At 46.0% G+C, this 13,827-nt stretch overlaps 1 protein-coding gene across 1 annotated transcript in view; it reads left to right on the top strand.

Annotated features, from left to right (window-relative positions):
- The first annotated feature begins 479 nt into the window (after positions 1–479).
- LOC120925077 (vomeronasal type-2 receptor 26-like) overlaps positions 480–13,827 on the top strand; it is a 31,310-nt gene continuing 17,962 nt past the window's right edge. The window contains exon 1 of the mRNA XM_040335959.1: positions 480–762. Within this exon, the coding sequence (XP_040191893.1) occupies positions 556–762 (207 nt within the window). The 5' untranslated portion in view covers positions 480–555. The remainder of the gene's footprint in view (positions 763–13,827) is intronic.

Below are 13,827 nucleotides of genomic sequence, written 5' to 3'. Positions count from 1 at the left end.
ACTTCATAACCATGAAAAAGTAACATACCAGGGGGGGGGGATCTTGAGATTATTAACCTCTCCTCATACTCCCTTACAGCAGTTATTGTCTCACAGTCTCAGTTTTTACCCCACTAGTAGAATTGATAAGTTTGAATTTGTTCAGTAGAAAGTTAAAGGATAAGTTCACATAAAAAAAATATATAATATAGAAAGAAACACTGTTTATGCAGGTAAAAAAATATATATTTTTGTTTACTTTCCTAGGAGCCTGGAAAGTACACACAGCCCCTGAGGCTTGTTATAGTCTTCCCATTCACAAGATACTGTGAACGAATAACGCGTCTGGGTGGGCCGAGCCCCACGCAACCACTTTTTTGAAAAAAATAGTGACAGCTAGCAGGGTCAGAAGATCCCCCATTAGCTTTCAAAATGGGGGGGGTCAGGGGAAGTGTGGGGCCGGTGCTGTAAAATGTTAAACTTAAAAAAAAAAAGGTGAACTTATCCTTTAAATTGGTGATATGGTGTTATAGTAAACTTTGTATTTCTGTCTTCCATGAAAAGCTGCACAAATATATGAGAAATGTTCATTACATGGAACCATCCGGAGATGAGATCTACTTCAATGAGAGAAGAGAAGTTCCAACCTATCTTATTTTAGAAAGTTGGATTTTTCCTAACAGTACATATTATTCCTATAATGAAATTACCGCTATAAAACCAGACTCTGTGCCTGAGATGCTCACCAATATGAGTAATCCCAACTTCTGGAAAAGAGGCCAAGTAAGACATGAGTGTTTTCTGTTTGTATTGTTTTCTGAAGAGATTTACAATTAGAATTTATAGGGATTGCTTAGATTCAGATTCTGATATACTTGCAATTATACCTGAAAGTGAAAGGGGTAACTCATGGAGTCATTTTCTTGCAGTTCATAATGTTGCAGTTTGTACTGTATATATAGTATATGAGATCCACCCGAGAAAGCCTTGTTGTCAACATCCCCATAGATAAATGGAAAATAGGTTATTATCCCTCAAGTACTTAATGGGACTTTAAGGGCAATTCACTAAAAATAGCTTCTGAATTTATACAAAACATCATTTTATTACATCCATGTAAAAAGGTATAAAACCATAGCTATAGGTTATAAAAAAAAATCATTTACTTAGATAGGGATAGGTCTGTACCAGTCCTTGTTTTGGAGAATTTTCAAACACACTGGCCTGGATTCAGATAGGAGATACGACGGCGTATCTCCTGATACGCCGTCGTATCTCTGAGTGCGGCCCAATTGATAGAGACTCATTAATTAATTGATTTCCCTGATCCAATCTCAGGGCTAACCCATCCTGCCGTCTGATTTAAATTACTATGGTGAAATATGTGGACCAGACAAAAAGATTCACATCTCACCTCTTTCAGCTTCTCGGGCCAACAGAAAGGCCAAACCCATTTATTGGTCTTTTTATAAACAATATGACATCACACACACACGCACATTTGATAGGTCAGTCCATACATGGTGGTTTCTTATTACACGTCCATTTCAGCTCTTCTTCATACTACAAAACAGTTTTCGTTACATAAAAGTTCCTTCCAAAGTCACGAGACACAAATTCCTTCAGTGATTTGTAAAGACAGGATGAGGGGGGAAGGGTTGAATTCCTTTGAAAAGTCCATACAAGCCTCAAAGTGTGTAGAAGGGGGGGAATGGGGAGTGAGTGAGTGAGATGGAGCTGCTTCTTGATTTGGAAAACAGAAGGAGGAAATGTAGACTGAACTTTTCTTTATATTTTCAATGCTGACTTCATTACTTTAAAAGCCATCATATATGATTCCTGATATCTGACAAAATCTTTATCAAGGAAAATAAGCAGTATTGATCATTCCCATACATACATATGCATATATAAACAGAAATATGGAAATATAAACCAAAATTAAAGAAATATAAACTGAGAAACATTTAGTGGTTCTAATAAAAGAATAAGCTCAACTTATCAAATAGGAATTTTTTCCCTAATCCACCACAGTATCTATGGGCCTGATTCAGAGAATCAGTTACGCATAGATTTCCTTAAGATCCGACTGGTGTAAGTGTTTTGAATAAGGCGGGCTTACGCCGGCCCGTATACGCTACACCGCCGTAACTTCGGGTGTAAATTGTTTCTGAATACGGGACTTTCCTGTCAAAGTTACGGCGGCGTAGCGTATAGGAGATACGCTACGCCCTCCTAAAGGTATCTGAATCTGGCCCAAAATCATTTACTTAGATAGGGATAGGTCTGTACCAGTCCTTGTTTTGGAGAATTTTCAAACACACTGACTTATATTAAATATTTGTCATGATCACAAAGTTTCCCCCCTTTATCAAAAGGTTTAATAGTCAATGAGTGACAATTAATCAATTTATTAAGGGCTTGTTTTTCTTGAGAAGTGAGATTCACTGACGGGATTTTGGTTTTCAGCTTCTTAATCTTGTTAGTGATCAGGGATAAAAAGGCACTTAAGTTGGCATTGATGTTTGGGGAAGGAAACGTATCTTTTTTTTTTCCCTTCAATGTTGATGTGATATGTGTACTATTTACCTTGCTGTCCAAGTGTTCTTGTAGGAGTTATTCATTATCGCACCGATCAATCAGTTCAGCAAGATGTTGTTCCTCCAAGTGTGCTAATAGATTATTTAAAGCCTCCTCTAATACTGAAGCTGCTGGACACTTACCTGTCCAGCGCGCCATGATGTTGGCAGCTGAGGCCGAGCAATCGCTAGTCCCTCGGCTGCCCCCACCGCCATCCTCGGTGAGGGAATCAGGAATGAGGAATCATTGCAGCTTCACTGCCCGGTTCCCTACTGCACATGCGCAAGTAGTGCGGTGCTCCCTCATTGGTCCCAGCTCTATCCTGGGAACAGTGGCCCGGATTCAGATAGCACTTACACCAGCGTATCTCGAGATAAGTGGCATAAGTGTAAATTTGCGCCGTCGTATCTATGTGCCGTACCCACAGAACCAGATACGCCTGAAAATAGGCTTCTTCCTACCGGCGTAACTTTTCTACGCCGGCGCGGTGTGGGCGCATATATACGCTGGATGGATCTGCCGCTCCCATAGATTTTGTATTCATATATGCAAATGAGTGAGATACGCCGATTCAGAAACGTATGTTTGGCCGGCGCAGGCTACGCGCGGTGCGCGTAAGTGGAAAGTCCGGTGGAAAATTACCCCTCATAAAGCAGGGGTAACTTTGCACCGGACTTGCACAGGTCAGCTGGAGAGCAGCTACATCAGCACCGTTACAGACGACCCGAGCAACAACACTTGCAGGACAACACACCTGTATGCCAACATACCAGGGCAGCCGTGGTCATAGCACTACTGCATCTACGGGCACGTAGGAGGGCATTGACGTCTTTGGCATGGGTGAATCAGAGGTGTATCGCATCTTCAGATTCAGCCCTGATGCCATCCTGGAATTAGCCACAACCCTGCATGATGACATCACCAGCAAGACACACCGCGTACATGCAGTGCAGCCACTAGTCAAGGTACTGGCAACACTCCATTTCCTCGCCAGTAGATCTTTTCAAAGAACAAGTGGAGTAGTGGCTGGGATGTCACAATCCACCATGAGCAGATGCGTGCACCAGGTTGTCCCCGCAATCCTCAGACGCATGTCCCACCACTTCATCAGTCCCACCCAGGAGCATCTGCGGCAGAAGGCAATGGAGGATTTCTACAGAATTGCAGGATTCCCACGCACAGTGGGGGCCCTTGATTGCACACATGTGGCACTATGGCCCCCCCGTGACACAGAGCACATATACTGCAATCATAAGCATGGGCATTCCATCAACGTACAGGTGATAGCCAATGCCCAATGCCTCATATGGCACGTCCATGCCAAACACCCAGGGTCCAGCCACGACAGCTACATATACCGTCAAAGCACCATCCCAACGGAATTTTTTTTTTATCAATTCGTTTTTATTGAAAAGTTTTTCAAAACAGGTTATGGTGTACAACCAAGGATCAGAAATAATAAACAAAAGAATACAAAAGGGTATAGAGACATAACAGGCCAATTTCACGATGACATTCTATATAGGGTCTACATGAGCATAAGTCCACAGACAGATCAAAGACCGAAGAAAATCAGGAACATCATTAGTCCTTTAACATAGGCCCATAAGTAGAACATTAGCCCGTCATGGGAGTAAACTAAGATGGAGGAGAGATGGAAAGGAGGGGGGAGGAGGGGGAGAGGGGGTAAAGGTAAGGGAAGGGAAGGGAAAGGAAGGAGGGGAGGAAGGAAGGGAGGAAGGAAGGGTCTGCCCGCCCCCAGTACAGCAATCATTTAGAAACAAATCACATCAGTCACTCGAAAAATTCACCTATACATCACTTGGAAAGTGTGTGGTCCACACCTGCCAAACCACATCAAACCTCGGCCTACTGCCTCTCCTATTAGCTATTAGAGACTCATAGACATAATGCGACCTGGTGATTACCAGAACCTCTGATGCATTGGGGGCCCTGTCTGCCTTCCAGTGTCTCGCAATAAGAGTTCTAGCCGCCAACAGGATGTGAGAGATCACCACTCTAAGATCTGGTGGAAACCTCTCAATGCCTATATGCAGTACCGCAAGGGCAGGGTTTGGGCGGGTCAAAAATCCAGTAATCCTGGAAATGTACGTAAATATAGCGTTCCAAAAACTTCTCAGGTGTTTGCACGTCCAGAACATGTGGAGCAGGTTACCTGACTCCCCACAGTTCCCCCAACATAGTGGTGAGCCAAGATGGACAAACTTGGAGAGCCTGTAGGGAGTGAGATACCACCTGAGGGCAATTTTTTGGGCCAATTCCCAGTGGTTTATACAGCTAGACGCTTTGTAGATTGAGCGGAATGCTTGCTTCCACTGTTGTTCTGTAAAAGTCACTCCTAAATCCTCCTCCCACTTCTCAAACGGCCGGGATTTCTTAAAATACATTTTGTGTTGGAAAAAGTTGTAAAAAATTGCGATACCCTTGGGTGGTGCTGGATCAGAAGTGTAAAAGTCCCATGCCTCCCTATGGAAGCACATTTGATAAGAAGTTAGGGATTTCAAAAAATGGGCAATCCTAAGATAAGCATAGTGATCCCTATGGGACAATGCAAATTGGCCCTGAAGGGAGGCGAACGGGCGAAGGACATTATTGTGGAAGAGGTTCTCTATGTACAGGATACCTTTGTCCCGCCAGTCCGACATCGAAAGGTTCGGGATAGCCAGAGAAAGGATCTCTATGGGAACTGAGAGCTCTACGCATCCAGAGGGCAGGGGAGGCGCATCACGCAGCTCCCTCCAGGCCGCAAGAGAGGCCCGAAGTGTGAGCGGTAAAGTACTTAGCGGAAACGGTTTCCACGTGTCCAGTAGTAGCAGGAGTTTGAGATTTTTAGTCGGGCTAAGGGACATCTCAATGTCGGTCCAGATAGAGTTAGGGTCGTTCGGGGAGGTCAGCCATGGTCTGAGTTGTGTCAGAATCGACGCCCGAAAATAGTCTTGAATGTCCACAAGCCCCATTCCTCCCACCGATCTATGTCTGACCAATAAGGTTCTGGCACAACGGGGTCTTTTTGATTTCCAAATAAATTTGGACAGGATGCCATTGAGGGCTTTAAGGTGCACCCTGGGAATGGGGATGGGAAGCGTTCTAAAGATGTAAAGCATCTGAGGTAGGATCATCATTTTAAATGTGGCTAAACGTCCAGTCCAAGATAGCTCCGTATTAGCGAATCTATTGGTGTCTTTAGTCAGTTTGTCGATCAAAGGTAAGTAGTTGGCATCCGCAAGTTTGGATGGGTCCGCCATTATTTTAATTCCTAGATAGGAGATAAAGGATTTGCTCCAAGTGTAGGGGAAGGATTTTTGGAGATGAGCTTTTGTAGGAGGTGGAGTGCCCAGGTCAAGAATGATTGACTTTAAGAAGTTCACCTTGTAATAAGAGATGTCACTGAATGCTGCTAGTGCGTCATGGGCATGCGGCAATGAGGTCGAGGGAGAGGTGAGGAAGATGATTATATCGTCGGCAAAGAGATTAATAGTGTGGGATCTACCTTGAACAGGGAAACCCTTGATATCCGGATGGGATCTAATCCTCTCCGCTAGGGGTTCTATCAAAAGATTAAAGATTGAGGGGGAGAGGGGGCACCCCTGTCTTGTGCCATTAGAGATAGTAAATGCATCCGACAGCAGGTTTGATGTATACACCTGAGCACAAGGGGAGGAGTACAAGGCAAGTATGGCCGAAAGGATGGGTCCCGTGAAGCCAAACCTCTGTAGAGTATATCTCATGTACCCCCAATGTATCCTGTCGAACGCCTTCTCCGCGTCCAAGGACAACAGCAGAGAAGGCGTCCGACAGGACTTAGCACACTGCACCACCCCGAGCACCCTCCTAGTCGCATCTGACGCCTGTCTCCCCGGGGTAAAACCAGATTGATCAGGGCTGATAAGGGTCGGGAGGACAGGGAGAAGTCTATGGGCCAGGATCTTTGCGTACAGCTTAACGTCAGTGTTGAGCAAGGATATGGGTCTGAAGTTAGCCGGGGTGGTGGGATCCTTGCCTGGTTTAGGAATTGTAACCACATAAGCCTTCAGCATCTCGGAGGGGAACGAGGCAGAGGACACAGCTTCAGTAAACACAGCTTGTAGTGTGGGTGTCAGACTGTCCTGTAGGAGCTTATAATAATCACCCGGCAGCCCGTCCGGTCCTGGGGATTTACCCAGTGGGAGTGATTTAATGGCGCTTCTGATCTCAGATTCCCCTATGGGTGCGTTCAGTGACGTGAGTTGACCCTCCGATAGGGAGGGGAGATTGATCTTAGCAAAAAAGGCCTGGATGGCATCTTCTGAGGGTTGGGGCGTTTTGGGGTCTCTATTTAGATTATATAAGGAGGAGTAGTACTCCGCAAAGGAGTTCGCTATGTCCTTGGGGTTCACAATTTTAGAATTGTTGGACGAGTGGAGAAGGTATGGAATTTTAGATTTGACCCTAGCGGCTTTAAGTCTTTGGGCCAGGAATTTACCAGCACGGTTACCTGAGGAGTAATGGGTCAGTTTTAGGGCCCGCAGGTGTTTGTCATATTGGTGGATTAATAGAAGTCTGAGATCAGAGCGGCTCTGTGATAGTTTTTGTGCAAGTTGATCTGTAGCTTTGAGCTTATTTTGGGCTTCTAAGAGTTGGATGTCCCTAAGGAGCCTGTCCACTTTCTGTGTCCTCAGCCTTTTCTCCCTCGCACATATCTGCAAAATGATCCCTCTAACAAAAGCCTTATGGGCACACCATAATATCGCAGGATCCGAGACCGAACCTGCATTCTCCGCAAAAAATTGGGACAAACTCTTGGATAACATAGACACATGGGATGATGACTGAAAAACTCGGGAGTTAGCCCGCCACACATATGCAGGGCTCGGGGTGTGCCCCTCCACCACCGTAATCGACACAGGTGCATGGTCAGACCAAGAGATGTCGTGGATGGTGGAGGAGGACACCGCCTGCAGGAGCATTTTATCCACCAGAATCAGGTCAATCCTGGAGTAAGAGTTGTGTCTGGCAGAATGGAAAGTATAGTCACGCTCATCAGCGTGCTGGCACCTCCAAACATCAAAAATGTCTTCAGCGTGAAACAGGGGTTGAAGCTGGGGTGGGGTTCGTTTCGTACCAGACGATGAGTCCAGAGTGTGGTCTGCTGTTAAATTGTGGTCCCCACATATTACCAGGGATCCCCTTTTGAGGGCAGCTATTTTACTATAAAGTCTCTTCAGAAACCGGATTTGGTGGGAGTTTGGAGCGTACAAGCTGACCAGAGTGAAGGGTTTGTTGTTGAGTTCCAAAAGCAAAATGAGATACCTCCCCTCTGGGTCAGCGTGGGTTTCCAACAATGTAAGGGCCACCGTGTCTCTGAAAGCAATGAGAACCCCTTTTTGTTTAGTGGGGGCTGAAGCCATGAGGATATGTGGAAAGTTCCTGTGTTGAAAGCGAGGAGGCTCAGAAGCCCGAAAGTGCGTCTCTTGTATGCAAAGAACGTCGGCCTGGAGTTTAAGCGCTTCCCTCCAGACCGAGGCCCGCTTGGCCGGGTGGTTAAGGCCGTTGACATTGAGGGACACTATTTTAAGCGCCATGGTCACAGTGTGGGTGCGGATGATAACAGTACCTTAGTTCCATAAACTTCAGAGGCTCCAGGTTTTCGGCATCACTGACAGGCAGGGGGAAGATGGACGATCCAGTTCGGAGCGGTGCAGGGAGAGCAGCATGAACGGAGAGCAGACCATTCCAGGAAGAGGGAGGGAGGACGGGGAACAAAAAGAAAGTCAAAAAAAGAAAAGAAAAAAGCAAATAATGTAGTAAAAATGCGACTTGTCCATGCAAGAACCAGAGGGTAGGGTTTCTACCCACAACTGAGGGGGTAAACATAACGTGCGTACACGTACGCCAGGTCAAGGTGGGAACCTTGAGGTTCAGAAAAAACTAACCATATAGGCATATTATGAGCTGGATTTGTTTTTGCCACTCTTCTTCCTCACCACTGTTTGCCATTCAGATTGGACTCCTATTTTCTCTGGGGACGAGGCACTAGGTTGTGATTGCTCCGGAAGGATGTCCATAGCTCTGAGTAGAGCAAGGCCCTCGTCTATACTCGTCACTACAGAGTTTTTTCCGTCATGAGTGATAGTGAGCTTTACTGGGAAACCCCAGCGGTAGGGGACATTATGATTCCGTAACGCTTTGGTTACAGGGATCAGAGACCTACGCTTTTGCATCGTAAATTGAGATAAGTCCGCATAGAGTTGGATGCGTTCAAATTGCTCAGGAAGTTGCTGCGTTTTGCGGAAAGTCATCATAAGCTGGTCCTTTACATGATAAAAATGCACCCGCATTAAAACATCCCGGGGGATATTATCAGGAAGGTGGGCTGGCTTGGGCAATCTGTGGATGCGATCTATCTGCAGTTCGGACTCCGGGACAGAGGGGAGGATTTGGTGAATCAAGTCCCGAGCATAGTGATGAAGTTGTGCTGGGAGGACTGACTCAGGGACCCCCCTAATTTTTACATTGTTCCTCCTCGATCTGTCCTCGAGGTCGGCCACCTTTGCCCTAAGCCAAGCTAGTTCTTCTGAGTGGTCAGCATGGGCATCAATCAGGGTATTATGAGAGCTGGCAAATTCACCCATTTTTTCCTCCACATGTGTGACACGCTCCCCCATTTCTCCCATCTCAGCCTTGAAGTTACGCATGCATTGCATCATATCAGCGTGCATGGAGCTACGTAGGGAAACTAACATGTCCTTTAAAGTTGTATCTGAAACCGCCTTACCTGAGGTAGGAAAGGCAGTGAATGGGTCAATCAGCTCCCTCGTGTCCTCCATGGAGTCCTGTCCAGGTCTCAGTGTCCCTGCATCTCCCTCCAAGCGGGGCTTAGATTTGGCAGGGCTTCTGGAGAGAGGAGTAGATGCTGGGGTGAGTGTCGCTGGAGACCTCCGTGACAAGCCTGCTTGGTCTCCTGGGCTGGACGCGGTCGAATGTGAGCCACGCGAGGAGGCCGGGGAGACAGTCTCCGGAGCGGCGCCATCTTGGTGTAGGCCGCGGCCCTTCGGAGGATAAAAGTCCTCCAATTTCCGCGGCTCCCTTGACTCCTTACGTTTGCGGGTCATACCGCTGCCGTCCGGGGTCTGATACGCGGAGAGTCCGAGTGGATGTGAGCTGTGGTAGTGCCTCTATCGTCGGCGGTTCCCGTGCCTGGAGCGGAGCTGTCGGATTACACGTCCATGCAGCTTCGCGCGGTAGCCACGCCCCCCATCCCAACGGAATTTGACCCCCTCTTCTCTCTGCCAGACCCCCCATCTTCTCTGTCAGCTCCCCATGTGGCAACATGTGGCAAGTGACAATCCGCAACATGTGGCATTTGACTTGGCAAGTGACAATCTACATCTGGTGACAGGCGACATGGCAAGTGACATGCTGAATCTGGTGACAAGGAACCAGTGGCAAGTGACACACTGAATCTGGTGACGGGATGGATGGTAAGTGACACGCTGAATCTGGTGACAGGTGACGGTGGCAAGTGACACACTGAATCTGGTGGTAGGTGACAGTGGCAGGTGAGACGCTGTAAAGTAGAAATGTTGTACTTTCATTCTTGAGAGTAGGTGCGTAAATTGGGGCAGGCTTGTAGGGGCCCCATAGCATTACTTTGCCCAGGGGCCCATGATGCTATTAAGATGGCCCTGCAGGTAGGTGAAGTCAGTGTATGTCAGGTAGGTCTATGTATGTCAGGTAGGTCCATGTATGTCGGGTAGGTGAGGTCGGTGTATGTCAGGTAGGTGAGGTCTATGTATGTCAGGTAGGTCCATGTATGTCAGGTAGGTCCATGTGTGTCAGGTAGGTGAGGTCAGTGTATGTCAGGTAGGTGAGGTCAGTGTATGTCAGGTAGGTGAGGTCAGTGTATGTCAGGTAGGTGAGGTCAGTGTATGTCAGGTAGGTCTATGCATGTCAGGTAGGTCCATGTATGTCAGGTAGGTGAATTCGGTGTATGTCAGGTAGGTCCATGTATGTCAGGTAGGTGAATTCAGTGTATGTCAGGTAGGTCCATGTATGTAAGGTAGCCCATCCCATCCCATCTCATTCCATCCCATAATAAAAAGTGGACACATAGGGGTAGATCCACGTACATCGGCGCATATATTGACCGGCGTAGCGCATCTCATTTATGTTACGCCGGCTCAACTTAGAGAGACAAGTACCGTATCCTCAGAGTATTTGCGCCCGACGATACGCCGGCATAAGTGCTTTGTGGATCTGCCCCATAGTCTTATAGATACAACCGGCCCTTTGAGGGCAACCATACTGCTAATGCGGCCCCCGATGAATTTGAGTTTGCCACCCCTGGCATAGAGCATTTATGAAGAAGATTGTCAAAAAGATTCTTATTTATATTGATTCATTTTAATATTTCATCTTTAGCTTAGTTTTAGCTTAATTTCATATGACTTATTACCGTGCATCAGATAATTCTATACTCTTTAAGTTGTACGTTTTAGAGACAGGATTTTTATGCAGTTATGCAGTTGTTTGTTTTGTTGTTTCTCTTATAGATGTACCACATAGGATTATTCTAGGCTTTATGCTTGAAAACTTTAGGCTTTAATACTAGGGTATTGCTCTGGTCCTAGGACCTGCAACTCACTGACCCCTTAGGTTCCCAGCCATGCAGGCACACAAGCTTAGAGGCTTAGAGGCTTCCACGGATTTGAGTTTTTTCAGCAGGACCTCCACTGATGTGCTCCGCCCCGCTTATCCCCTTAGCTCTTTCAACTCCTTCAACTCTCTCCGTCCCGCCTCCAAGCCGGGTTCTGCCGAGGACCACCGAGGTGACCGATGAGGAGACCCGATCTCTGATGATTTTTGCCGATCACTTTCGGTCCCTAGTGTGTTCCGCTAGGGAATTATGCCACCATCCACAAGTCAGTTAGCCTGCGAGCTTACAGACCCGATCCCGGTCTTTACGCTTGCAGAACTCACGGCTTCAGCACAGCTTCAACTGGTCATGAGTCCTCTCCTGGCACCACTGCACAGCCTTCCCGGTGTTTGCAGTGTTCACTCTCCTTCAAACGACTCTGAACACATGCCTGATTGGGACCTAGGAACCAGGAGGTCATCAGTGCAATCCACCAGCGAAACCGTTGTCAATCCTCCATCAAGCTCGTTGTGAGTATTACACAGCACGGCACGGTACGGTACAGTGAGGTATTAGCCCCAGGCTTCTTAGGCAATAATATCTCCAACCAACATCCTCCGTAGACTCTCCTACTGCAGCATGCTTAATTCACGGATCAGCTATCTTTTCAGCAGCTCCTCCCCCGAGTAAATGTTGTTGCCTTGTCTTTGATTACCGATTGTGCTTCCAGCTTTTCCAAACTGATCTCTAAAGGTCCATACACACAACAAATTTCAAAATTAGCAAGTTTTCAAAATAGTCCGACCGTGTGTACGCTCCATCGGACAAACTTTTTCGGGTTTCATCAGACAAAAAGTTCGGTCTGCAAACGGAGTCCGATGGTGCCTAGTCTGACCGTGTGTACAGCAAGCAATCAGACTTTTGGACAAAGTACAAATGCGCATGCTCAGAAGCAAAGACCAGCCGGAAGCGTTCTGTCTGGTAGAACTAGCGTTCGTATTTGAAAGAGCACATTCGTGAAATCAAGAAAAGCAGGGCACATTCTCTTCTTCTTTATAATGTGATAATACTAAAAGCTGCTTTGCTGGTGATACTGACGGAGTAAAAACAAATGTCTTTACTTTGGATTAGTGTATTTTGGTTATATGAATCAAACATATTTCGATATTTTTTTTGTGGGTCAAGTTAGCACAACCCCATTGCGCAACATGTCTGCTTGACGAACGGACGTTCAGAAACGAACAAAATTGCACAAAACTGAAAATCGTGAATGCGCACAGACGAAACCTCTACTAACTCTCGATTAGCAGAAGGAGCCCAAAGGGTGACGCCGGAGAATTGAACTTCCTCTTTTAAACTCTCGTCAGTACGTTGAAACGTCACTACGTTCGTGGTTGTTGCCGAAAAAGTCTGAGCGTGTGTGTGCTATGGGTGTGACCGGACAACTCCCTTCGGACAAAAATCCAAGGGAAAGTTTGTTTGATGTCCGATCGTGTGTACGAGGCTATAGTCAGAGGCCCTCCAATGTTTTATTTGGTCTAAACAAAGTTATCAAGGTTGTAAAAGGAGTTGTCTTACATAGATGGCATGTTATGCTTATAGCAAAAAGGCATGATGGACTTGGCAACAGTAAGTTTACCAATGTCATACACAATTTGCGGAGCATAAAAAAAGAAGACAACATGATTAAAAGGATAAGTTACACTTTAATCACTTCAGCCCTTGAAGGATTTGCGTCCTTAATGACCAGGCCATTTTTTGCAAAACTGACAATTGTGCGGTTGTGCGACATTGTACCCAAACAAAATTGACATCCTTTTTTTCCCACAAAAAGAGCATTCTTTCGGTGGTATTTGATCACCTCTTTACTATAAACAAAAAAAGCAACTGTTTTGAAAAAAAAAAAACTAAAAAAACAATATTTTATAATTGTTGCTATAATAAATATCACCCCAAAGAAATGTAAAAAACAAATAAATTCTTCCTCAGTTTAAGCTGATATGTATTCTTCAACATATTTTTGGTAAAAAATTGCAATGAGCGTATATTGATTGGTTTGCGCAAAAGGCATTTTTATATATTTTTATTTATTTTACTAGTAATGTTGGTAATCAGTAATTTTTAGCGGTACTGCGAGATTGCGGCAGATAGATCGGAGACACTTTTGACACATTTTTGGGACCATTGACAATTATACAGCGATTAGTGCTATAAAAATGCACCAATTACTGTCTAAATGTCACTGGCAGGAAAGGAGTTAACACTAGTGGGCGATAACGGGGTTAAATGTGTTCCCTAGGTGTGTTTCTTACTGTGGGGGATGGTAGGGACAAGAGGAGGAGACATATCACTGTTCCTACTTTGTAGGAGCAGACAATCTGTCTCTCCTCTCCTGACAGAACAGGGATTTGTGTCACACAAATCCCCGTTCTGGCTCTCATGGCCACAATCATGCGTGGCCGGCAGTCATCGCGACCACCGGGCATGTGCAAGGGACACGTTTGTGATATAGCTGTTTAAAGGGCCGACATACAGCTACGGCGATTTGCGGGAGAGAGCCGACCTGCTGCAGTATAATGACGACGGCTGGTCGGCTAGTGGTTATGTTTACACATATGTTCATACCAGTTAAA

The sequence above is a fragment of the Rana temporaria genome, chromosome 1 (assembly GCF_905171775.1).
Source record: "Rana temporaria chromosome 1, aRanTem1.1, whole genome shotgun sequence".
NCBI lineage: Eukaryota > Metazoa > Chordata > Amphibia > Anura > Ranidae > Rana > Rana temporaria.
Note: the sequence above shows the minus strand (reverse complement) of the source record. Positions and strands in the feature narration are given on the sequence as shown.